The following is a 27,455-nucleotide window of genomic DNA, read 5'->3' as shown; positions in this document are numbered from 1 at the left end:
CTCCACGCCATTTGCGGAAGTCATCTCATCCCTTGCGGCCCTGCACCAAGAGCAAAATCAGGCCCTGCTGGACTTGAGAACTGATCAGGAGCAATGGTTCCACGCCATCCTACAAGCCCAGCAGGAGGACCGCGAGAGGTTCTGGAGCTGGATCGACCGGGAGGTTTGCGCCGAGGCCACGGGACCGCCCGCGGTTCCCATTCATCTACCCCTCCACAAAATGGGACCACAGGACGACCCGGAAGTGTTCCTGGAACTTTTTGAGAAGTCAGCAGAAGCGTGCGGCTGGCCCCGCGACCAATGGCCAGTACGCCTGATCCCCCTGCTCTCGGGCGAGTCCCAGGTGGCCGCCCAACAGCTACCGGTGGCGAACCTCCTGGTCTTTGATGACCTGAAGAGGGCCATCATTCAGCGGGTAGGCCGGTCCCCAGAGCAACATAGCCAGCGGTTCCGTTCACTGGACCTGGGGGAATCCGGTCGGCCCTTCGCGATGGCCCAGCAGCTCCGGGACTCCTGCCGCAAGTGGCTACTCGTCCAGGGAAGTGACGTGGAACACATAATCGACCTCCTGGTGCTGGAGCAGTTCATCGCTCGGCTTCCATGAAAACAGCCGAGTGGGTCCAGTGTCACCGTCCCACGTCACTGGACTCGGCCATCCATCTAGCGGAGGACCACATGGTGGCGTGCCCAGGGGTCGCCGAAACCACACACTCAGTCTCTCTCTCCCCATCTCTCCCATCTCCTTCTCTCTCTCGACCTGTCCCTCTCCCTAGGTCCCGTCCACCCAGTCCTCCTCGTGTCCTGCCCCGGGGGCGGGGCGGGTTCGACCAAGGACATCACGTGAGTCCAAGGGCCCAGGGGGGTGGGGCTGATGGCTGCCGGAGGGGACAGCGCTTCAGTTTCTCCTGGTGTTTTATACTCTCTCCACGCCAATTACTGAAACAAGAGACAGGTGTTGATCATTTCCGCCCAAACCACTCACTTACCATTCGTCTCCTGATTCTCTCTCCCACTGCAGACTTCGCTAAACCACGCCCCCCCTGCCACACCGCCATTTGATAATTAAATCTCTAATAAATCATGAAATGTTAGTCATGACTCGCACGCTCTCCGCGCCTCCGCCGAACGGTTTGGATCAGACTCAGAGTAATCAATGCGATAGAGAGAGAGAATAGAGTGGACTGTGGAAGCGCACAGCTGGAGCAGAGAAGCAGAACTACTGTTCAGGGTTTCAGGTCAGTTTTATCTGTAAAGATGCTTTTTTGTCTTTGTTTTTTTATTTATTTAATCAAGCAGCAGCACGTTGCTCGTCAGTCATCACTCAAAATACTATATAAAGGACATCATTATGATCTGTTGTAATGTTACAGTAGGAATTTATCTGAAAAAAATTCCGATTTTTTTCTTTTATAGGTTTATGGGGAGCTACGACAGACAACAACACAACCCTTACGAAAATTAACATTTTAATATTTAACTATAAATCCAGAGAAAATGGTTACTATTGTTTAACTGTGGTAACCAAAAATGTAAAATTATTTTACAAATATCTAAAAATAAATACAAATCCATTTGCAAAAAAAAAAAAAAAAAAAAAAAACAAGGTTATTTTACTTTTATATAGGCTAATAAAAGCATGGTTAATTTTTGTAAGGGAAAAACATGACTCGTGTACAGTATTAGGATTTTTCTATAAATATATTGTAGTATTGTAGAGTATAGTATAGTTTTGTTCAATCTTGAGTATTAAAGTCATGAGAGAGATGGATAACAGGGCAAAATAAAGAGACTGAAGAGAAAAATGGAAGTGAAGGTGCAGTTCAGGAGAGAACTTTTAATTATTTTGCATGTCCCCAAATTAAAGATTTAAACCTTTTTTTATGTCAGGTCCATACAAAAAAATAGTTTTGTCCATGAATTTGTTTGTATGAGTTTGAATTTTCCAATCTGAATTTTTTTCCCAGTCCGCCCCTCCTGTAAATTAATGGCAAAGACATGGTTTCATTTTCTACACATAGGCCTACTGAAGCTCGCAGTGTTTTCAACCTCTGCCGCCTCAATATTCCTCATAATTCCTAAAACTGCTCTGTGTCACTTCATGTGCATTTTACTTATTTTGAGAAAACTATCATCATATACAAAGAGACAGCAGTTTAAAAAAAACACCAATGTTTCAGGAGTTTATTACACAGAATACGTCACATGCTTATTAGATAACTGTATTTAAGTTGATGTATATGCTTTTATTTATTATTCTTTAATTTTCACAAATTTAGAAAAGTAATCAAAAAGTACTCAAAAGTAATTAGTTACATTACTTTAATAAAGTAATTGAAAAAGTTACACTACTATTACATTTTAAACAGAGTAACTTGTAATCTGTAACCTATTACATTTCCAAAGTAACCTTCCCAACACTGACTGTAAGTTACTGTCAAAGCTCCTCATTACTGATTTTCTGGAGCTCAATGATCCAGCTGCACAGATTGTCAACACACTCTCAATGGGTCAATGATTTCATTCTTTAATTTAAATACAAATTTTACTTCAAAGTTGTAACTGGCTTCCAAACAAACATGTTCTTTTCTCTTTTTAGTTTTTTGTTCACCTCTGTTCAGCTGAGGATACTTCTCTCCTCTTCTCCACTAAATAAGTAGCGGAGATATTGAATTTATAATACATATTGTTAGAATTTTTTATTTAATTTAACAGTAGAACTCTCTATTCTATTTCTATTCTATCTACTTGGGTTTTTTTTATTATAAAAAATTACCCTCTAGCACTTGCTCTATCTATTCTATTTCTTTTCTATCAATTTTTATTCTGTTTATTTATTATTAAAAAAAAACAAAAACAAAAAACCTTGCTACAGTATGTGTACTGCGTTAGACTAACCAGGACTGGTCACAACACTTATGTATTGTTGGTCTTTTGTCATGTTGATTGCTTCTATTACTATCATTTGTAAATTGCTTTGGATTAAAGTGTCTGCTAAATGATTAAATGTAATTATTACTTGGTTTTATGCATAAACATACTTGGTCACAAAAAATATTAAAGCTATCCCATGGCTTTGTATCACTTTTTTCCTTTAACATTGTGAAGGGCTCACATTATGACCATTTTTAAGGATACTTCTTTCCCCATCTCCACTAAAGTAAGTAACAAATATTTTGAATTCACGGACCATATTGTTACTTTTGGCCTTCATAAACATAATTGTTTTTACATAAACACATGGAAGGAGGCACATTGTAACTCTAAACTCAATTGTGTTTTTCAGATGACGTCAGATCCTACAACCTCGTCATCTGCAGAGAGAAACTGCCTCTCAATCACACCAAAATACACACAATGATGGACAGGTATCATAGAGGATTGTGAAAATACTGCATTTCATTGAAACTTGGTCTTCATTATACTATTTTCTGTTTCTATATTTGTTTTCAGTGTCAATTGTCATTTATTAAGTGTTAGGTCTAAGTTTTGTTAGGTCACTGTCACTTTTGCTACAATTTCACGTCATTAAATAAAATAAAAATATCTAGTTGACACAACATGCTGTTGTTATTTTTATGAAAACATTAATAGACGCTATAAGATATTATAAGACCAGGGACCTATTTCAGTGATATCTGTTTTGCAGTACATTTAAATGTATGCCGTTAGCAGATACTTTTATCCAAAGCGACTTACAGTGCATTCATGCAAACATTTATTTTATTTTTTTTACCTAACATGTGTTCCCCTGGGAATTGAACCCACAACCTTTTGCACTGCTAACGCAATGCTCTACCACTGAGCCTTGTGAGTAAGTCACAAGTATTAAATATCACCAACGAGCCAAACAAAAACATGGTCATGAGAATTTGTTTTGAGAAATACATAACCTTTGTAAGAGAGGCAAATAAAGATCTCAGCTCTACCTTTGTCTTTTACATTTCCACATACAGTGTATTCTTGCTTCACTATTATTATTACACATTAATATCTGAATTGACTGACAGGCTTAAATATTTTATTACAGTCTGTTAAATCACTGTTTGCATCTTAGTGTTAGTATGATAATAACCTTGTCTCACACACACACACACACACACACACATGGTTTGTCCGAAAGCCTTGAGCACAATGAGCACTTAGTGCTTAAATGCATCTTGAGATGTGAATGCATGTCTTTGTGCAGGCAGCCTGCAGGAACAGAGACAGAAAGAAACGAAGAGAGAGAAAGACACAGATTTGGCCAAGTCCACCCCATCCATCTTTAAGTCTGTCAGCGGTTAAGTGGACGCATGTAATTTTACTTCAACTGTTTGCTGACTGAGTTCTGAAGAATCATGAGACGATCAGAAATCCTTCTCAAATATGGACACATAAAGCATATACTGTTCTCATCTCTACACAAACAGCACATCAGATGCTGTAGATCCAGCCAGGGGCATACAAAAAATGGATGACAAAATATAATACATAACAGCTTTGCTCATAAATATTAATTATGCAACATAAAAAAATCCCATATATTATTAAATTAACAATATTGAATATTGCCCAATATCTGCCACTCCACTCACAATCAAAGCATGGAAAACCGTCTTCACTTTCAAAGCTTCTAGGAATCGCAGACAGAACGAAGATGTCTAATATCTGTATGTGAGAGTGAGTGTGTGTTAAGAGTGACCCTTGAAGGCCAGAAAACCCAGTGGTCCACAAGCTCCTGCTTATTTCAAAATTACAGACTGTGTTTGAAACACGTGTGTGTGTGCATGTGTGTGTGTTTGAGAGAGAGTAAGCTGGTGCATGCATGTGTATGTGAGTGTGTTTGAGAGAGAGAGTAAGCGGGTGCATGTATGTGTGAGTGTGTGCGTTTGTGTGCATATGTTGGGCTTTTCCACAGCCTAAAATTAAAATCTAGGTTTTATAAACACTCTCTAATTATGGAGCAGAAGATGATGCACTATTTTTGGGAACTGTGGCCATGAACGCCCTTCTCGTATACACAAACACACACTCTCTTTAACAGAAAATACATGTGTGCATAAACAGCTCATACAAGCCACTGCAGGGTACAAGGTATCACCATATGTAACCATAAAAAGACAGCGTGCATTTAAAAATAAAGCAATGTACGTGGAGCGGTTTAACGAGAGGCTACTAGAAATGCTACTAGCTACTTCAGAAGTACAGTGAATGTTAATTGCTGTCTTTGGAATGTGCAATTATTTCTAAACAATGTTAAACACGCAAGGCCACCATCACAGTCATATCACAGATGAGAATGTGCTGTACTCCTGGGAACTGGTCTGTGTGTTAGTGTGCGTTCATGGTTTGACCTAGATAACAAGACGATGTTGGTTTGGATGCAGGACGAGCTCATTGTAAACACAAAGGACCTGGACTTTTGCTTATGATTATGTACAGGCCACTGGTCAAGTGGAGGACAACAAACAATTTGTCCATAAGAATGAATAAACAATGTAAGAGAAAAAAAAAACGGGTGCACTAAAGAAATATTCTGGATTTAATATGATCTGGGTTAAACTCTATCAACAGCACCTAACGACAGTCAGAAACATGACAGGACACTCTGATGAAGTCTTAAATGTAGCACCTCATTACTATACATCAAAAATGAAATCTTGTGTGTCACGTCACATAAGTTTCATATTTAGTGTGTCTAATCGAATGGATTGCCTAGTTAGAATATTGGGTCTAAAATTAAATAAAAAATACAATTAGAGCACAAAGGATTTAAAGCACAACACAATAAAGTGTTCTCTTAAACCATTGCGTTTTAAGAATCATGGTAACGTTTTAGAGTTACTGTTGCTGAATTGTACTATTCACACTTATAATATACCGTGCATAGTAATAGTGATGTTTCTGTTGGTGAACAAATCAATATTTTGGAATGAATCACTGAAGTGAACAAATTGTTCTCAAATTTTCACTTTTCTATTTGACGCATAAAAACATACTGGTTTCTTACAATAATAGACTGACTATGGCACTAGCCAACAAATACAATTGAAATTGACAATAGTGCTGCCTAGTTGACAAAATGCATAAAATAAAACGGTTGAGTGAATGATTCAATGATTGACTCAAAACTCATTTGTTACTTCTTCTGGCAAAACAACGTAACCTGCTGAAAGGGCCACTGAATAAATCTTTTTGGTGAATGGACTCAAAAGATTTGAGTTAGTGAAATGAGTCAAAATCATATTCACAACACCAATACAATAACACACATCCGTGAAATACAAACCACCATTAGCAGTATGATGAGACAGCTGGAGATATACACAAATTTAAAAAAGAAATGAGATAAGAATGAAAGTCTGTGGACTGGGAAGGAGGAAGAGAGATAGAGCGAGAGTTCAACAATTCTTGGAGTCAGTTAAGACAAGTAGAGTGAAAGGAAAAACTATCCAAACAGAGATTCCCACTGTGCGCCGGGAGGAGTATCTCTCTCTCGCTCACTCTCAGCCGAACACGAAACTGCTGGGGGATTTTTCATCCGCAGATTCCCATCCGAAGCGGTCACACAAATAAACAGCACACATAACTGCTTAATGATTCCACAGAGAAAGATTTTCCACAGAAACAGCGCCGAATTCTACCTAGACACTCGGCATGGAGGTCAGAGGTCAAAGCGTGTGTGGCAGGAGCAGGTGTGATGGGATAGGCTCATGATATCCAGTGTCTGGGTCTTTGTTTGCTTTTTTGATTTATTGCGGACCGCCGCCCCTTCTCTGAACACGTGCAGTCTTTCCCTCCCTTCCCCTCCTCTACTCTCCTTGCCGTTTCCCACAAAAATAACCCTCCTTGAATGCCAGTGCTACGAGGACGCCCCTCCACACAATTCCCCGGATGTCTGTCAGGAAGGTTTCTCAAAACACACTCCCCTCTCGTCACTCTCTGACCTCAAGGAGACCCGCTAGCATACATCCATACAGATGCTGAGTTATGATTGCACAACACAATAAAGTTCCCGTTTTCCAAAGTTCATCATGTCAGTCTGGAAAAATAGACATAGTGGGACACAGACGGGCAGATGAACATAAACTCGATGCAGCTGTCTGAGGGGGGCTTCGGATCAAGGTCACCAGTGTAGTTGGAATCATTGGCATCCCAAAACAGCTTTATAAACACTCACTCACACACACACACACACACACAACAGCCAATTCAGCTCACACCCACATTCTTACTGCCATTGAAAACACACATGCACGCTAGCGCTCAAATATGAGCAAGAGAATGCTGATACGACATTGAACCAACATTGATTTTACGACTGTTGAGTCAGTGGATCAACACTGAGTCAAGAAAGTGCTATATGGCGCATAACTGTCCAAACATTATCACAGTTTTACGGTTAAAGATGGAGAGCAACAATGTGTGCTCTTTGGCCATGTGGGAGAGATTAGCGTCAGCTAAATTTAAAGAAACGACCACACCGAACCGCCAGGAAAATACCACGGTGGCAATAACACTTACTGTACACCCATTGTTACTGAAAAATTATGTCCTTGATCATTGAACCAACTCTGGTCTGTGGAACAAACACTTATTATAATATTAACTATAAAAGACAAAATTATCTTTCAGTAGTGAATGTTTAAAGTTTGCAGACCTTTTTTTTTTTCAAAGTAAACACACTAAAAATATTTATGACTCATCTTGTTCGCAGGGGAGTGTATTCAATTTTGTGCAATCAAATACATTGTCGAACGAGGATGTCCCTCCCCCAATACCACGATTAGCAATAGAAAAGTTGATCATAGATTTATAAGACTGTTATAAGCATAAAGGTCTCGGTTAGTTAAATTATTTTATTTACATAAACTTCAGCAGGAAATTTTAAGTAAATAATGGCACAACTATATTACACACAAAATAAATCGAAAAAGTCTATGTTGATTAACAATGGACTATAAATACGCTTAATTATTATGAAATACCCGAGATGGCTTGAAGAACACAGTTAAACTTCAACTCCGGTTCGGTTACAGCTTTGGATGGATGTTTTTGTCCATATTAGGGATTTCTTGGAGCATCATCATTATGAATAAAACAGACATTAAAAAAAGATTTAAAAAAAACAGGACAATATTATTTCTCTCAAAATTTGAAGTAGACATATGATAATCCATGTTTTACTTCGGTATTCAGGATTTATTTTGTAAAAATTTTTGTTACGTTGTTTTAAAAATCACATTTTAAATCTTAAAAAAAAAATCAATAAGAAAGAAACTCATTCTTTCCACCATCGTTTCATTTAGTTATTTAGTTATTTATTTATTTTTAGGAATCGGTTAAGGCCCCAGTATCTTTTTAAAAGTATCTATTTGGCACAGGTATCATAAAAAACCCAAACGATAACCAACCCTACACTGGAATACTTTTATATGTTGGCAAAGGGACAGCCCAGCTTGGAAAATTATTCTTTTTTTCACATATCTTAGGTAATCATGCAAAAATGTCTCTTTTGCACTCAACTAATTGCCTCAAAGAAAACTCTTGAATAACATTCTATTATGCATTCTAACCAGTTTCATATGAGCATGTTAACACTGGATTTCAAATAGTTTGCAAAGGAAGCAATGAGTGTGTCACATGTGCAAGTTTTGAAATCTGGCATGTAATTAATTGCTCATGTATAACGCTAATTTTTTCAGTAGAAGCCACCCAATGGGATTTAGACTTCTGTCTTTGCAAAAGTGCTTTCGTGTGGGCGGTCCATGGGTGTTATGTCTAAAGCTGAGACTATTTGGCTGTTGATTAATATTATCAATAAGCCTGTACTTCCCATAAATATTATATTTATTATATTTAGCGAATCTTAAAACACTGTGGAATAACATGCATCCCTGACTGATTCACAAAAAAAAAAAAAGAAAAAAAAAAAACAGGAATATGACTTAATTTTGATTCCATTTTTTATGTCAGTTTTGATTTCATGTTGCAGAATCTCAAGAACCTATAATGCACATTTTAAAAAATGTTGACGACATTTGTCAAATTTCCTATTATTATCAATCTTTAAAACAGTTGTCGTTCTTCATATTTCTGTGGAAACTTTGATACACTACCATACATAGGTACTCTTTTTTTTATACAATAAGAAAATAATACTTCAAGCAAGCATGCATTCAACTCTGTAAAAAGTAAAAGTGTCTGCATTTATAATGTTACAAATTATTTATATTCCAATTAATGCTGTTCTTTTGAAATTTTCTATTCAAAGAATCCTTTCACAGGTTCTACAAAAATATGAAAAACAAAAACTACTGACAATAAGGACCATTATTAATTACTAAGCAACAATAATAACTGATAATCTGAAGGATAATTTGACACTGAAGAATGGAGTAATGGCTGATGAATATAACAGCAATAAATTACATTTTACACTATATTCCAATATAAAACAGTTCTTCTAAATTGTAATAAATTCACAATATAAGCATCTTACTGTATTTTTGATCAAATAAATTGGTATTTGTGAGGATCTTTCAAGAATATAAAAAAAAAACCTCTTAATTTCTCCAAACTTTTGTTAGTGTATATAAACACGCACATTTGTACACACTCATGTATGCACAATCATGAAGCAATTCTCAGACTCTCGGCTCTTATTACACTCTCTCACTCATTCCCATCTCATTCGCGCTCAACAGATAAACAAACATTCAACTAAATGACTTTCCTTCGCCTCATTCTCTCGTCTTCTTTCCTTTCCTTGATCTCTACCTCTATTTCACACTTTCCACTTCTTTCCCTCCTCTCTCTCCCCTCTTTCTCTCTCTCTCGGTCTCCCTCCCCCTCTATCAACTCAGTCACTGTGCAGCCGCACATAATTAGCTCTAAACAGCGCACTGCTCTCCCCCACATCTGGAAAGAGTTTAGGCATGGCAGTTTCCTACCAGGACAGCTAAATATTTAGGTTCAGACTCACTGTGTATGGATGAACTCATGATAGAGGGGTGGAGAAAGAGAGCGAGAGGAAAGAGAGGGCGCGTTCGCACAGAGAGGGGGAGAAAGTAGAAAAATAGCCGTTTATGGTAAATATATTGGGCTTTATACCACAAAGTAGCACCAAATGACTTGTATATGCCAACATTATATGCTAATGCAAAGAGGATTTATGAGTAATTTGGGATGTAATGGAAACCTGGAGAAGGCTGAGGTGTGGAACGGCATCAAACAACACAAACGCACACACTCACAAAGAGCGATCAGTTACCCGCAGAGGTCAAAGCAGTTAAACTCTAATACAGAGGTGTAGCCGCAAATCCTCTGCTGCGCTGTTTGACAAACAGCCAATGAAATGCTCTCGCTGAACAAACCGCATCTCTCCTGCTCCTAACCGAGCACTTCGGGTGATTTACACTTTGAAATATATTTGAAAGAAGGGCAGAGGCGAAGCGTGGGGAGTAAAGAAAGAGAAGAATCAGTCGGAGCTGTGGCCTAGCGGTTAGCACACGTGCTCGACACATTAAGCTCTGGGGCTTAATGTTTAAATCTTGCTCATGTTATGTTCCGATACCTCCCCGATGCGCTGTGCTCTCTCTAATACAGACTGTCAATAAAACATCTGTAAATATTTCACAATATTACTGTTTTGATCAAATAAATGCAGCCTTGAGGAGTGACACTTCTTTAAAAAGCATTATGATTATTACTGATCCCAAACATTTAAAAGATTACTAAAGCATGATTTGGACTTAAGTGTGTAATCTGCACTGCTACTATTCATTGATTCATTCAGGCTATGTTCTATGCATGAACAATGAAGAAGGAGAATACAATTTGGGGTAATTACTAAAGTCACTCCCCACATTTTCCATCTCCACCAATCAGATTAAGTGATGCCATCTGCTTATCTAACTTAATCAGCTGAGGAATGCCAGATGTTGTGTTGCAGGCCTGCAGCTGGTCCAAGAGATAACCTTTACCAAAATGACTGACCCCAGAAATCACATTCTGACCTCTTGAGGCTGTCTGTTTAGCTAGAGTTGGTCATATCAAAGAAAACACGATCACTTATTTACAGTTAGAGGGAAAATGATTGTAACAGTGATTTTATCAGTGTCAAATTACTCTGAAACAAGAATGCATATGATATAAGTTATACCAAAATACTGATTGCACTATCCATAATTAGCCTTCTCTGTCTGGCACAGTACTGACAGAGACTGTATAAGGTAAAAGAAGGGATAATGATGGGAAAAATCATATTGCTTAATATGCTGGTGTCATACAAAAATCAGGCAAACCATTTAATCCTTTTTAAAAGTGTGCTAAAATGCTAGCTTCTTTCTGGGTTTTGGCCTACAAAACAACATCCCTGCAGCACTCTATGGCCACATTGGTTCAAGTGACCCAATTCCAATTTTTTTCCCTCCCATGTCGCACAGATCAGATATGATCCACAAACATGTAAACAGGAAAAAACAACATGGATTCTGATATTCTCAGATCGGTTTCAGGCCTCATTCGTATGTGAAAATAAATCTAATTGGATAAAAGCTTTTGCTTCTGCGATGTAAGTGGACAGATCATATATTCCTTTGGTAAAGTTGGATGTCATTGACAATAGCGAATGGCGTTAGCTCAGGTGGACGCTTTGCCGGGTCAGTGCATCTACCTTGAGCTGTTTCGCCAAATGTAAAGTGTAACTGTAAATGCATAGATATTGACTATTAGTCACATTTAAAAGAAGCTGGTCATCCAAAAATCTGATATAGTCAACAGAATTGGAATTCAGGAACTTCAGTGTAAATGAGGCCTATTAGGCACTAAATAAAGTCCACATTAACAGATCAGCCAATGGAATTGCTTTGGGGTCCTAGGTTAACTCAACAGACAAACCTCTCTGATTGGAAATATGAAATCTTATCAAGCACTTTCCCATTCAAGCAGATAGGAGCAATAAAAGTTGCCAAGATGGCCTCCGAGTAAACTGAATTTCCTCATAGTGGCTTTGGCACCAGTCACCTCTACTACAACTATTTCATACCGACACTGAACATTTTATCCTGGTGAGAAAAAGAGTAACAGGAGAGATGAGCGAGAAACAGGCAGATGATGATATCCTAGAGTGTACCCGGGATGCTGTGGGGACAATCACAAGTAATGTCTGTGAAAACAACAGCATCGATGCAACTTCGAATATTCGCCTTCTAGAAAGACAATTTACAATCCCGAGAAACAGTCAGATCAACTACCTTGAAAAACACCCAACTAAACTAGTGCTGAGAGCAGCATTTTCATTATCCGTTGCTCATTTTCCCTTCAGGGGGCAGGAGGCTATGAATACTTTACTTCTAACACACAAAGCCTCATAAAAGTGCCACACGGTGGGCTTTCCACATATTCGGAAAACAAATAAACGATGTTAAGAGGTGCAAAAGCTCATGTGAGCTTGTCTCTAACCGCCTCTGTCGCCTGCCACCCAGCCTACTTTTGCCCCCTTCCTATCTGTTTTCAGTCCATTTCCTCTGGTTTCGCAGAGGCAATGTGTTGAGCAGATGTGAGTGGTTATTAAGCAGAACCACTAGTCTCTTTCAATGGAGTCTACCCTGGGCCTCCTCCTCTGAGTGGACCAATCCCCTGGCTGCATACTCCTCTCCTGGGCTTGTTCGTAGCATTTCGAACGCTTTAAGTGTTTATGTTTTTACAACAGCCATGTGTAGGCGTATTCTGCTCCCGCTGGGAAGGGGAGCTAAAGGGCATCACGGGAACGTAAGAGTTCTGAAGCGGCGAGTGTTTAATTGTTGCTTTTCCGCACCAATTTTCAGGCGGATACTACCAGAGACGTTGAACGCCTGCATGGGCGTCCATGTCAAGAAACAGACGAAAAATAGCGCTCTCCTCACCAAAACAAATACATGTAGCTCTAGACTGATCTCTCTTGTCTCACAACGGGATTAAGTGCATACTTTGTCCGACAAGTATTTCGTACAGGCGCCCAAACACCCACATACCTGCTCTGAAGTACTATAATAGTCATCAGGACTAACAGGTAATAACACAATAGGTCATAACTAGATAAAGCCACACTTTGGAGTGGGTTTAGCTTCCTTCCTGCACAGACAACATGAATATGGTCCATTACGAACAGACTGGGATATCACAGCACTGGGAAAGGAAGGAGACAGACGGCCATTAAAGTGCAAGGGGGGGGGGGTGAAATGTGTTTCTCTTTATTCTCCTTTAGCATTGCCAAGTCAGCTGAAAGCTTGAGGGTGTGTGTGTACGGGGCGGGAGGGATGCGTGTGTGAAGCACACCTCCTTTCTTTTGAATGAAAGGCATGTGTAAAATGACAGGGTTTTGACAATACATCAATACAAGACAAGTCTTCAATGCTTCAGCCTGCTCATAATTCTCACATCATCTCTTATCTTTTGCTGAAGGAAAACACAGGTAAAGGAGCAATGAGCTAAGAGTTCAGTATGTTAACAATGTGTCTCGGTAGAGTGTGATAGCCCCACTTATTCGAAACCAAAAAATAAATAAATGATATGGACATTAACAGCACATACTGTAGCTACCATAAAATATTGAATTATGGCTGTGAGGTTGGCCAGCTGTAAAACTAGTTATGAAATACACACTGTATGAAAGAAGTGAAAAATGTAATTATTTCGTGGAAGAATCAGTTGTGCTTTAAACAAATATTATTATTGACATTTAAAAGAATCAGTGCAACATGAATGCATTACAGCAGCTGAGAGATGTGTATACAAGAACATTAATTTTACTGTAATTTTTTTCTTATACCGTAATATGGAGCATATATTTGTAATAACCCTGGACTATAGCGCTATAGCCCATTTAGAGTTACAGTACATTTTGACAGCTGCTCAAAGCTGCTGTCCAATAAGATCTTGCAGTCGAAAAGTGTCTGAACTTTGTCTTTATCAGTCTAGTAATGCCAGTTTAAATCATTATGCCCACTGTTGCTGTCACAACTGCTGGTCTTATGGTACATGCATACACTGTCTGATCAATGCCATATCAGTCATGCATGTTATTGTACAACATTGCGATATCAATCATTCATGCAATCTCATTTGCTTAAGTCCTGCATCTTCAAAGAGTTGAAACTTGTTTCTTTGGAGAATTTTATTCATAAGTTTAGTTATAAGATAATATTCTCAAACAATGACACACATCCTTCTATAAACCCAGGTATAATTTACTTGCACAAACCATGTCATGAAGATTTGGGTCACAAATGTAATACAAACATGATCTTTAATTATATTGACTTGGTAATATAATTGTAGTTGAGTTGCTAATTTGTTGTTTCATTAAACATGTAGGCTATAACATTAATAAAGTGTTGCTAAAGAGTGAAAATGAATGAAATACTCACAGAGAGACGATTCTGTTGGGAAGCAGACTAACTTCGGGCGTCTCGGTCAGCTCCTTCCCAACGCAGCTGACTTTCCTCCGCGCGCCGGGCGCAGCGTGCGCTTTACCGCGGTCCTCTGCGCAGCTGCAGCCGCTGGAAAGAAGCTCGGGACAGCCTGCAGAGACTCTGTGAAGCAGCAGCAGGAGAAACACACGAACCCAAAACGGGATGCGGACGCAGGGTCCCGACATTGTCCCCCTCACTATTAACTGCGCGGTCCCAGGTCAGCCCATGACATAAGGGCAGGATTTTATCTAGCTGAAAATAACTTAAAGTATCAGTGATGAGAAAGACAGTATTGAAGACGAGTTACTCCTTTCCAAGTATGAACAGATAGATCAGCACGTAAGAAAGGTTTGAACACTCTCACTCCTGTTAAAACATGACAGCACTCCTGTCACTGATGCAGTAAAATACATCCATCATGTCATATTTTTTCAATCCTGAATTTTCTTTCCTCCATGTCCCAAATTAAAACTCGTTTGACGAGCGCAAACGAAATGTCTCTTTGTCGCCTTTCTAAAGGAAAGTTAAGTTGTTACTCGTGTGCTTTCGGGGCACCGCAATTACAATTCCTCAAAGCAACTGTTGTCCATACTTTTCCCCGGAGTATTTCACGATATTCAGTGTGATTAGTCATAAAGTTCCGGTCGCGCATCAGCGAACATGAGGCGCTCCGGGGTCCGTGTGCTGTCAGTCGCAGTCTGACTTAAGTAACGGTCCCGGTCTTAATTCCAGGACTCTGGCGCTTTTCCTCTGCCATCCTGTCACACTCACATTCAGCTCCAGCTTCAGCGCGCACATTCCGCTCCCGGGGACGCGCGGTCCTAGCGCTGCCACTTTAATGTCACCAATATCAATCTATTTATGGTAACACTAACATTATGACAGTCTCCAGGTTATGCTGGTCAAAATTATTATTATAGTAGTAAAGTATAATGAGCAAGAGAATTTTAAATAGATCACACGCACACATAGATACATGTATATGTATATGTGTGTGTGTTTGATCTATTCTTTCTCATCCCAAGTCTATCATTGGTGCTAAGATGTTGCATGTTAATAAATGATACCAAAATAAACAAATATAATAATAGTTATAATAAATAAATAAATAAAATTGCATAGGCTTAAAAAATCTAAATAAATGAAAGAAAACAGAAAACCTCAAGTTATTTCAGTGTAGGCTCATAATAAATAATATAATATAATATAATATAACATAATATAATATAATATAATATAATATAATATAATATAATATAATATAATATAATATAATATAATATAATATAATATAATATAATATAATATAATATAATATAATAGTATAAATCACATGTAATCTTTTTTAAACTGCAATTGAATTTTATATATATATTTATATATTTAGTGGACGCTTTTATCCAAAGAAACTTGCAAAAGAGGAATGAAATGAAATTTGTCAAAGAGCCAATTATATTTGTTATATACAAAGCCAGGTTTATTAGACAGATTAGAAGTATTTATTAGCATTATTATTGCATTTATCAGTTATTTCAGGTGAAAAAGGTCATTCCGTAAATTTCTTTTTTTTTCCACTCTTTTAATAGCAGTGGTGTAGATCATAGATGAAAATGAACAATTAATGTAAAACTAGAGCATCTTTGAAAAGGTTTTAACTATATGACCAATATCTAGGAATGTCTAGCTTAAGAATCCCTCAGGAACAGCAGCATTTGTCATTTGTCTTAATAACTATTAAAACTCTTTTCCTCTGTCTCTCAATCTCTCTTTATAATACAAATAGATATCCTTTTAGACTTGGCCACAGTCGTGTGATTAAGGCTGCATACATATCAGGCTCTATGACCCAGATGATCAGTCATCAAGGCTGTCAGTGCCTCCTTGGATCTTTGCGTGCGACTGGACCATATGAGCCTGAATCAGGCTTTGGCTGAGATGTGTACAGAGCGCATGGGGTCTAAGAACCAAAGAGGAGAAATTTAATACATCCAGGAAACAGATCATTAAGAATTATAGATATACAGTTGCCGCTTAGATAGTTTCTCGTGGTCCTGACAGTACAAATACAACAGAACTTGTTGTAGCATTTCCCCAATTAAACCAGTACTTGACTTATATCTACAGCTGTATCAACACTTTATAAATGCACAGCTGAGGAAATGAAAACCACATAGCAGAGCCTTACATATTACCAATTACTGTGTTATTACAGTATTATAAATATGTAATAGCATATTGAACCACACACCCATAGCAGAGCATTACATATTAACAATTACTGTTATTACAGTATTAGAAACACGTTATAGCATATTGAACGCACACCCAAGCACCCAAATTAATGTTCCCCATTTGGAATTGTTGTTGTTAAAGTTATCAGCTTTCAAAACTATATCCTCCCTTACTGATTACTGTTTACACTACTGCTGGACTATGAATTGATAAAAATAGGTTTAAATGCTCCAGTCAATTTTTGTTTAACAAACTGTGGACGCCAAAACTGAGCCAAAAAGTGAGCGGCAGCCAATTATATTTCAACGCTCGCATCCCACTAAGACAAAATGTGTGAATGATGGCCATGTGTTGTGAAGTATACACAGACTGGCTGAGGTTAACCTTCAGACGAACCAAAAGAAAACCACAGAGACAGAATCAAAATGATTCAGGCTTATTCTGAAGAACCCAGATTTCTTTGCAAATTCTGTATGTCATTATTATACAAACAATCTGTGTCTGTTCATCTGCTACTAAAATCTTCTGATTTTTTAGGGAGGGAAAAATAATCCCATCAGCATAAATGTTCAAATGTTTTAAAAAGAGCTCAGGAAAGGGGGAAAGGGGAACCAGATATGGACCGCCGGGAAGTTTATGGGCCATGCTGTAAAATTCCCAACACACGAGACTTCATTTCCTCTGGGCTTTGATACTCATACTGTACTGTAAGTCAATTTTTCCTTCCAGCGGAGCTAAAATCCAGTGTTGTTTTATTATAAAAAAGGCAACTTTTAATTTTAAAACCGACCCCTTTTGATATATAAGAAGCAGAGAAATAGGAAACCATAGCTTGGGCTTAAAAAACAGACCGAGGCCACGGTTTGAAAATACTGTGGAGTAAATGGATAGAGGTTTTCAATTGAGGTTGACGTTCGTGTCCTGTGCCACAGGTTCAGACGTGTGAGCGCTGCCCGCTTGCACAAAGGGGCACTGTGTTCTGGCTAAAATCGTGCAAACCTACATTTGTTATTGCTGTACTCGATACCGCGCTGCGGAATGAGGGCCTGCGGGGAAAGACGATTCCGATGGCTTCCGGAAACGGGAAAACGTGCACCGCGGCGCCACTAACCGAGGTCTGTTTACTTTGCACTTTAAATAACGTTTTGAGCACGTTCCCTCCCCACCTCCAAGACCCCCAAACCCTCCTCATCTGCTACGCAGTTTCCATTTAAAACGTCACGTCCCAAACTGCACATTACATCAAATTGTACTTAATGGCATCCAGACAAACTTTTATGTCCTTCCAACATTCTCGCGCTCACTTTCTCTTACTCCCTCCTGGTCCTCCATTGCTTTTCTTTTCTAGCTCATATCACCGAGCAAGCAGTATCTTCCTCTCCTCCAACATCTGGAGTCCATTCCAGGTGGAATAAAGAAGAGGAATAGAAACGGAGAAGTGGGCCTCAGTCTGCAGTGAGGGTGATAGTAATACAATAGACAAATACATGAAGGAAATGACACAGATACTTGTGACAGACTCAACAGATTATCAATACTATTCAGACTTTAACATAAAGATGCTAATTTTATTATATAAATATATACATACATACACGCGCACATGAATCAACACACAATGGGGTCAAGATTTTAAATGATTTTTGATTTTTAAATATTGTGAAATGTAATACAGTTTGAATTTAAATTCTATTTTTACAATTAAATTCTATTAATTAATATATAAGTTGTATATTTATATGATAAAATTGTATTACAAGTAAATATATTTTACTACAATTTAAATTTAATTAATTTTTAATTTATAACTTTTGTATGAAAGTGTGTTTATACAATTGATGTTTTTTTTGTAATAGATTTATGAGAAATAAATAATTGTAAATAAATATCCTTTTTACATATTATATATATTTATACATACATTACAAACACATAAACATACAACCGTTCAAACTTTTTTATTATTGTTATTATTGTTTTATGTTTTGAAAAGAAGTCAGATATATTGTGAAACATTACTTCAATTTATACTAATTTCTATTAATTTAATAGCTTCAAAGTAGAAAAGTTATTTTCATAAAACAAATTCTAAGCCCAAACTTATAGTGCATATATTATTATTTGAAATACACTTGATATATTCCACTAAAATTCCACTGCATGTCACTGACATTAAATCAGATATAATCATATAATATCAAAGATAGCTACTGCAATATTAATGACTTTACTTCCAGACACTGTGTGTGCGTGTGCGTGTGCGTGTGCGTGTGTGTGTGTGTGCGCGTGAGAGAGACTGTTGCTCTCAGGGATAAAAGGTAATGACCCCTGCTGATGTCATTTCTCTGATGAGGTCACTATCTGCCTCCGATCCACAGGGAGATTTAATACCGGTTGAAAAACACAACCAAATGTATGAAAGGCACAAAAACAAAAACACAGCCAACAAATATATAAAGAATACTTTGTGAGTTCATTTCAAAGCAGTGTTGGCCTGTGATTAAAGGATATCTACTTGATCTGAAGCAGGCCTGTGTTTCTGTACAGCGCCACCTTGTGGTGTCTCTCTGTCAATGCTGGTAATGTTTCAGAGGCAAGCATCTCTATCTCTTTTCCTCAGCTTTGAGCACTATCAGTATCCAGGAGAATTGTCTTTCTGTCTTTATTTCTTTCTTTACTAAAAATAAAATATAAAAAAATTATAAATAAAATTATAAAAAATATATAAAAATATCTCACAAATGTAATTTCTACTAAAAAATGTGTTTTTCTAAGAAAAAAAAAAGAAAAGAAAAAATTGTGAGATATAAACTCAGAATTCTTAATTTACAAAAAAGTCAAAATTGCGAGAAATAAACTCAGGATTGTGAGACGAAAACTTATAACTGCGAGATTAAAAAGTTGCAATTACCTTTAATTGAATTGAAAAAGAATTGCGAGGTGTAAATTAAAAAAAAATTCTGTATAGTCTGACTATTCAAAAAAGTCTGACTTGTAAAATATAAACTCAGAATTGCAAGAATAAAATTTAAAATTGTGAGTTAAAAAGTCACAATTACGTTTTTATTTATTCATTAATTAATTTTTTTTTTTTTTTTACTTTTTTTTTATCCTGTGGCAGAAACATTCCATTTCCATTTTCCATTCCATGAAAAAACAACTGATGAAGGCAAGATTTAAAAAAAAAAAAAAGTTTTTTAAAACATTTCAGTTATCTTCATATAACAAAAAATGTTCAAAGCTAAATTCTGTTCATTTTTATTTAATCAGCCCCCGGGAGAAATGCCTGAAGTTGCAGAAACACCCATAGATAATGAATGACTTCGACCTGAATTAGAATTTTTGTGTTAGGATATTTCTACAGTGACACAAAACACCATGAAGACAAGTATGTGCAAGTGGGCCAATATCTGACACACCTCATAAAAAGTTGGGCCTCAGAAATGAGGTTAGAGAGCAGGAGTTAAGTGTGGACCACTTGAATGTACATCAGCCACTCTGTCAGCGTGTCCCATTAGGAATCAGTCCAACAAATGTCTGATTGCTCCATTTCCCTGCTCACCATAGCACAGATCCTGTGTTTAGTGTTAACCGCTGATTCTGTTTAATGGGATTTTGGGGAAAGATTAATTACAGCGATGTCTGGAAACAAGCATGACGTCACACACATGAACAAAATACCAGAGATAACAAGCCGTGACCTTGACTGATTACTGGGAGAAACCTATGTCCAAAAATATCAAACAGCACAGGCAGGTTATTCATCTCCGACAAACAATGCTAATTGTTCTGGCTCTGGTTATTTATGCTGGGTAGTTTTATTATGAGAAAGTAAGTCTTAAATGAACTGAAGAGGCTTATTTAAAATCTCTATTAATGAAACTAAAATGGTTCATAAGACTGAGAGTTTGCCTTCATGTTTGACATGTTTTCATTGCAATACTTTTGGATGTTTTTACCAGGGAAAGAGTAACATACTAAACTGAAATCAACTACTAAACTACAAAACATATCATTACAAGGCAAATTTAGCTTTCTTTTCTAATGATCTAGCTCGGTTCATTGTTTGTAGATAGCTGGTACAGATTGACAAATAACCAGCCCACAAGAAAACATCTACTGCCCTCTAGCGGTTGAAGAGAAAATCACAAAATTCCTTTTTTTTTTTTTTTTACAATTACTTGAGATGTCAAAAGTTCTCCTTTTTGTACATACATAAACTTTTGCACCCAGTCCCATAAACCTCTGTCGTTTCTTAAAATAATAAGAATAAATAAACAAATGTTCAGTACAGTTTTTGAGTTGCATAACATACAAAGTAAAACATTTACAAATTTAAATGGTTACAATATCCGAACATAAAAAAAAATCTTTATATATATATATATATATATATATATAAAGACTAATTTACTCACCTCATGTCAGTCAGTCAGGCAGAAGTTTTCGACTCTTTCACACGGTGAAAGTCGGTCGGTGTGAAAAAAAGCTGCTTCGCAGAATTATTCACTTTTTCGAAGCTTGTCACGCACCACACACTGGACAGGAGGCTACAGTGTGAATGCAACAAAAACTCAGGCCAGACATTCATAGAATACCCTTTACAAACCAAGTGCAAATGTTTCATTTAGATTGTAATCAATTAAAAGCAGTTAACAAATCACCTGATAACATTAAATATTAAATATGTATATAGGCCTATGTGTTTTGATAACTGCTGTGCATCTACACTGCATCAAGTCAAACAACTTCTGACGGCCAGAAACAGGTATTTCAGCTCAGGATGAACAAACTACATTCCACAGTTCCTGTGAATTTTAGGGTTTTTCTTCAGAAACTGCATGTTTAATGGCATCCCACAAGTTTTCAACTTAAGTTTTTTTTTTTAACAATGGTGTTTTACAGGTTCTTCTTGCTGATAGCTTCAATCAATCCTCTTCTGACTGTACACTTACAGGTCATTTGGGATCATCTTTGATCTTTCTGAGGTGATGTTTGGCTGAAACTTAAAGGGATAGTTCACCCAAAAATCAAAATTATGTCATTAATAACTCACCCTCATGTTGTTCCAAACCCGTGAGACCTCTGTCCATCTTCAGAACACAGTTTAAGATATTTTAGATTTAGTCCGAGAGCTCTCTGTCCCTCCATTGAAGCTGTGTGTACGGTCTACTGTCCATGTCCAGAAAGGTAAGAAAAACATCAAAGTAGTCCATGTGACATCAGAGGGTCAGTTAGAATTTTTTGAAGCATCGGAAATACATTTTGGTCCAAAAATAGCAAAAACTACGACTTTATTCAGCATTGTCTTCTCTTCCGTGTCTGTTGTGAGAGAGTCCAAAACAAAGCAGTTTGTGATATCCGGTTCGCGAACGAATCATTCGATGTAACCGGATCCTTTTGAAACAGTTCACCAAATAGAAACTGAGTCGTTTGAAAGGGTTCGCGTCTCCAATAAGCATTAATCCGCAAATGACTTAAGCTGTTAACTTTTTTAATGTGGCTGACACTCCCTCAGAGTTCAAACAAACCAATATCCCGGAGTAATTCATTTACTCAAACAGTACACTGACTGAACTGCTGTGAAGAGAGAACTGAAGATGAACACCGAGCCGAGCCAGATAACAAACAAAAGATTGAGTCGTTCTTGAGTCAAGAACCGTTTCTGTCAGACGCGTCCGATTCGAGCACCGAGGAGGATTCAGCGTGAAGCAGACTGACAGACAGAGCGTCTGAACCGAACCGATTCTTTTGGTGATTGATTCTGAACTGATTCTGTGCTAGTGTTATGAGTGCGGGTAAACCGAAGGCTTGAATCAAGGGCAATCATCGCAAATGACGCCATTATGTCGAGCCCTAAAGAACCGGTGAACCGTTTTCTTCAACCGGTTTATTGAATAGAACTGTCCGAAAGAACTACTGGTGATCCGAAAACCGATGCAACTGGTTCTTGACTCGAGAACGAGTCAGTCTTTTGTTTGTTATCTGGCTCGGCTCGGTGTTCATCTTCTGTTCTCTCTTCAGAGCAGTTCAGTCAGTGTACTGTTTGAGTAAATGAATTACTCCGGGATATTGGTTTGTTTGAACTAAGAGGAAGTGTCAGCCACATTAAAAAAGTTAACAGCTTAAGTCATTTGTGGATTAATGCGTATTGGAGATGCGAACCATTTCAAACGATTCAGTTCGATTTGGTGAACTGTTTCAAAAGGATCCGGTTACATCGAATGATTCGTTCGCGAACCGGATTTCACAAACTGCTTTGTTTTGAACTCTCTCACAACAGACACGGAAGAGAAGACAATGCTGAATAAAGTCGTAGTTTTTGCTATTTTTGGACCAAAATGTATCTTCGATGCTTCAAAAAATTCTGCCTGACTCTCTGATGTCACATGGACTACTTTGATGATGTTTTTCTTACCTTTCTGGACATGGACAGTATACCGCACACACAGCTTGAATGGAGGGACAGAGAGCTCTCGGACTAAATGAAAAATATCTTAAACTGTGTTCCGAAAACAAATGGAGGTCTTACTGGTTTGGAACGACATGAGGGCAAGTTATAAATGACAATTTTCATTTTTGGGTGAACTATCCCTTTAAGCAGTTAACTTTTTTTAATGTGACTGACACTCCCTCTGAGTTAAAACAAACCAATATCCCGGAGTAATTATTTTACTCAAACAGTACACTGACTGAACTGCTGTGAAGAGAGAACTGAAGATGAACGACTTGTTCAACTGTAATATGCTGACTTAGAAATAGAAGGCACTAACACAGACGCCCCTTCCAAATCCAACAGATCAAAGCTTACAGTCTCTATTTGAGGGGTGTATAATAACTGGAGGAGAGGACACAACTATGCTGGGTCCCAAAGCTTCAAGTTACATTACGCCAAACGCTCAATTTGGCTCCAATTGGACAACATAGCAATGACATAACCATCTTCTCCTCTCTATGCTCGCAGCCAACCAGAGGAGCTGGAGGTGGTGTCAGGAGGGCGGTGGACCGAGCATCTCAGTGGTGTGGGGACACGACGGAGGGATAGTTACTGCCGGGACCCTGGTATCTTTCTCTGGCGTGTTTCTCGCAGTACATGTTGATGATTGCCCTTGATTCAAGCCTTCAGTTTACCTACGCTCATAACACTAGCTCAGAATCAGTTCAGAATCAATCACCAAAAGAATCAGTTCGGTTCAGACGCTCTGTCTGTCAGTCTGCTTCACGCTGAATCACACATGCTCAGTATCATCAGCTCCTCGGTTCTCGAATCGGACACGTCTGACAGAAACGGTTCTTGACTCGAGAACGAGTCAATCTTTCATTCGTTATCTGGCTCGGCTCGGTGTTCATCTTCAGTTCTCTCTTCACAGCAGTTCAGTCAGTGTACTGTTTGAGTAAATGCATTACTCCGGGATATTGGTTTGTTTGAACTCAGAGGGAGTGTCAGCCACATTAAACAAGTTAACAGCTTAAGTCATTTGTGGATTAATGCGTATTAGAGATGCGAACCGTTTAAAACGATTCAGTTCGATTTGGTGAACTGGTTCAAAAAGATCCGGTTATACTGCTGTGTTTTGAACTCTCTCACAACAGACACGGAAGAGAAGACAATGCTTAATAAAGTTGTAGTTTTTGCTATTTTTGGACCAAAATGTATTTTCAATGCTTCAACAAATTCTGCCTGACCCTCTGATGTCACATGGACTACTTTGATGATGTTTTTCTTACCTTTCTGGACATGGACAGTAGACCGTACACACAGCTTCAATGGAGGGACAGAGAGCTCTCGGACTAAATCTGAAATATCTTAAACTGTGTTCTGAAGATAAACGGAGGTCTCATGGGATTGGAACAACATGAGGGTGAGTTATTAATGACATAATTTAGATTTTTGGGTGAACTATCCCTTTAACCATTCTGACTATTCTTTCATATGCTTTAATAGTATTTGCATATTTTCTTTCACGTTTCGATTTTTATTGACATTTTAAAGCGTATAAGATAATTTTAGCTGAGCATCCTATAAGTGCTGCACTTCTGTGTTCAACAGAAGAGCGAGCTTCATGGGGAGTAAATGAATGATAGAAAGCACCTCAAAAAGTCTTGAGGTGTCACTCTTTTTAATGAGAAAAATATCAGAGTTCAACTTAACTATAAGTTGCTTTGGTAAGAATTGCACAAAAAAATTTTTTCGCAAATATGTGACATGACCAAAATACCCTAATACAGCTAAACAGACAATTCATTCAAACATCCACTGATAATCAGAAAGTTTTTTATTTGAAAAGGAAAAGTTAAAGAGAGGCAACCCTACTAACACAACGTGAGGCTTCAGGATTCATCCGACATAGTTGATCCACAAATGTTTCAATTCTTTTCACTCTAATAAACCTTTCTCTTGTAGTGTGGCAGAGTGTGATCGAACATCTCGCACCCGAAAATACACAACACAGTCCAAATGAAACATGCAACCCTGAACACAAACAAGTGCATGCAAAACCCTCCACTTAGTCCACATACAGTTTAAGAAGAAAAATTAAATGTACACATTTCTTAGATATCCCTTATTTAATACGATGCAAATGGCATATAAACTATGCAGAGATCTAAATGCATGCTTCTGTGTGAATGGAGGACTTGTTGTAGATAATAGTTTATTTTTATGAAGGGAGAAATATATATCAAACTAAGAATCACTTCCAAGTAATCATTAAACCCTTCATTAACAAGTGCAAGCTGAAATAAATGAAGCTGTTTGCAACTATTCACACACAAGTACATTAAGGAAACCAGTCCTGTGTGCATTAGCGCTGCTGATGCCCACTTGATGCATCTCACCATTTGAGTCTCGGTATATGGAAAAGCTCTACAAATTAGAACAAAAAAAAATTAAAGACTATTAAAGATAAACCCAAGATAAATGTCTATTGAAAACCAAGCTGTTTTCAAAGCATAATACAACATGTGGAACTGGCAGGCAAATGTAGAAATTCAACTGTAATATGCTGACTTAGAAATAGCAGGCACTAACACAGACGCCCCTTCCAAATCCAACAGATCAAAGCTTACAGTCTCTATTTGAGGGGTGTATAATAACTGGAGGAGAGGACACAACTATGCTGGGTCCCAAAGCTTCAAGTGACATTACGCCATACGCTCAATTTGGCTCCAATTGGACAACATAGCAATGACATAACCATCTTCTCCTCTCTATGCTCGCAGCCAACCAGAGGAGCTGGAAGTGGTGTCAGGAGGACAGTGGACCGAGCGTCTCAGTGGTGTGGGGACACGACGGAGGGATAGTTACTGCCGGGACCCTGGTATCTTTCTCTGGCGTGTTTCTCGCAGTACATGTTGTCCTCCGCCCAGAAGTGGCCGCGCATCTTTAGGTTGAGCCCGCATTCTGTACAGGTGTAGCACTCTGGGTGACGGAAGCGATCGTCTGTGATCCTCACGGCTTGAGTGCTGAAAGAGGAAGGAGAAACAGAACCGTTTAAGTCACTGAACAAAACAGCTCGGTTTCAAAACGTAATGAGCTTCTTTATCTTCTAAATGCTGGAATACAACAACTTTTGCAACTAAATCATGAGTTCTTCAGACTTTGATTCCATCCAGCTGGAGGACATCACACTTTTTTGATATAATTTAATAATATTTGAGAACATTGTTTTTAATTTGTCATGCATCTAGCAACAGTGCGCATGTTTCTGTTTAAGCTGTGTTGTTGTGTTCGGGGAAACCTTGAAAGCCTAGTGTAAAGTTTATTCTAGTCTCGCGCAGCCAGAACTTCAGACTGACAGCACCTGGGCACGTTGAAAGGCCAAGGACCATCCAAGAGGTCATATGACTGACAGGTAAAGCAACTAATTGTGCCGCATCATGTTTAGGGGCGTGGAAATGTGCCACAATAACAGACCAATGTGTAAAACTCTCGGATGTATTTTAAAGAGTCTATGCCGCAAACTTGACATTTCACACACTTTTGAAAATCCAGTGTTTAGTTGACCCTGATAAGCGCTAATCGTCACAGTTGTAAGCACGACGGCTTTCTTCTTCCATGAGGGGGTTCTGTTTTTAGGCATAATGTTAAAGAACACGACACACATCTCCCAGAAATCCTGTATAATTCAACCAATCTGGAGACTTTGAAACTCCAGAAGTGTTTCCGATATTGTGTGCTATACGCATCAAGACTTTCAGCCAATGGTCCGTGTTTAACTGATGGCTGTCTTTTTATCAGGTACAATTATGTTTTTTTTTCCCCCACTCACCTCAATACATTCTGGGATTGTCTTCTCCGCAAATGCATATGATGCTATATTAGTATCTAAAACTATGAAATAGCCCAGTGTAGTGCCTAAAACTAATCACAGTTCTCTTATACTTGAACCTTTCTGTCTCCTGTTAAATCTGTCATCAAACTTCATGAGGTGCATTGTGGGAGTACTTGTACAGTACTAAATTAGATTGTGCTCAAAAGTTGGTACCTTTTGGAACAGTCTTCCTGTTGGGAATGTGCATAAGGTACTTTAAAGGACTGTCTAGGTTTGCAGCTCATTAGGTTTGGAAACAGCTGGTTTGGTCAAGAGTTTGTCAAAACACGGCCACCTCCAGGTGTTTATCTCACCTAATGAAGGTGTTGATGTGTAATTCTCACAGGGTAATATAATACGAATGAATAACCACTGAGATGATTTTGTCTCAATCGTACTCAATCATCGACTTAAATGTGAAGAGGTGATGAGAATGAGAATTCCTTGAAGGCTAAACATCCCACAACACTTTCAT

The 27,455-nt window shown here is 38.2% G+C and overlaps 2 protein-coding genes across 3 annotated transcripts in view; both read right to left on the bottom strand.

Annotated features, from left to right (window-relative positions):
- Positions 1-15,214, bottom strand: part of LOC132115450 (adhesion G protein-coupled receptor A2-like) — a 67,054-nt gene extending 51,840 nt beyond the window's left edge. The window contains exon 1 of the mRNA XM_059523934.1: positions 14,391-15,214. Within this exon, the coding sequence (XP_059379917.1) occupies positions 14,391-14,620 (230 nt within the window). The 5' untranslated portion in view covers positions 14,621-15,214. The remainder of the gene's footprint in view (positions 1-14,390) is intronic.
- Positions 15,215-24,925: 9,711 nt separating this feature from the next.
- Positions 24,926-27,455, bottom strand: part of LOC132115448 (PDZ and LIM domain protein 2-like) — a 63,293-nt gene continuing 60,763 nt past the window's right edge. For both annotated transcript variants that reach the window (XM_059523932.1, XM_059523933.1), the window contains exon 10: positions 24,926-26,132. In XM_059523932.1, coding sequence (XP_059379915.1) covers positions 25,940-26,132 — 193 coding nt within the window. In that variant the 3' untranslated portion in view covers positions 24,926-25,939. The remainder of the gene's footprint in view (positions 26,133-27,455) is intronic.

The sequence above is a fragment of the Carassius carassius genome, chromosome 34, assembly GCF_963082965.1.
Source record: "Carassius carassius chromosome 34, fCarCar2.1, whole genome shotgun sequence".
Classification (NCBI taxonomy): Eukaryota; Metazoa; Chordata; class Actinopteri; order Cypriniformes; family Cyprinidae; genus Carassius; species Carassius carassius.
Note: the sequence above shows the minus strand (reverse complement) of the source record. Positions and strands in the feature narration are given on the sequence as shown.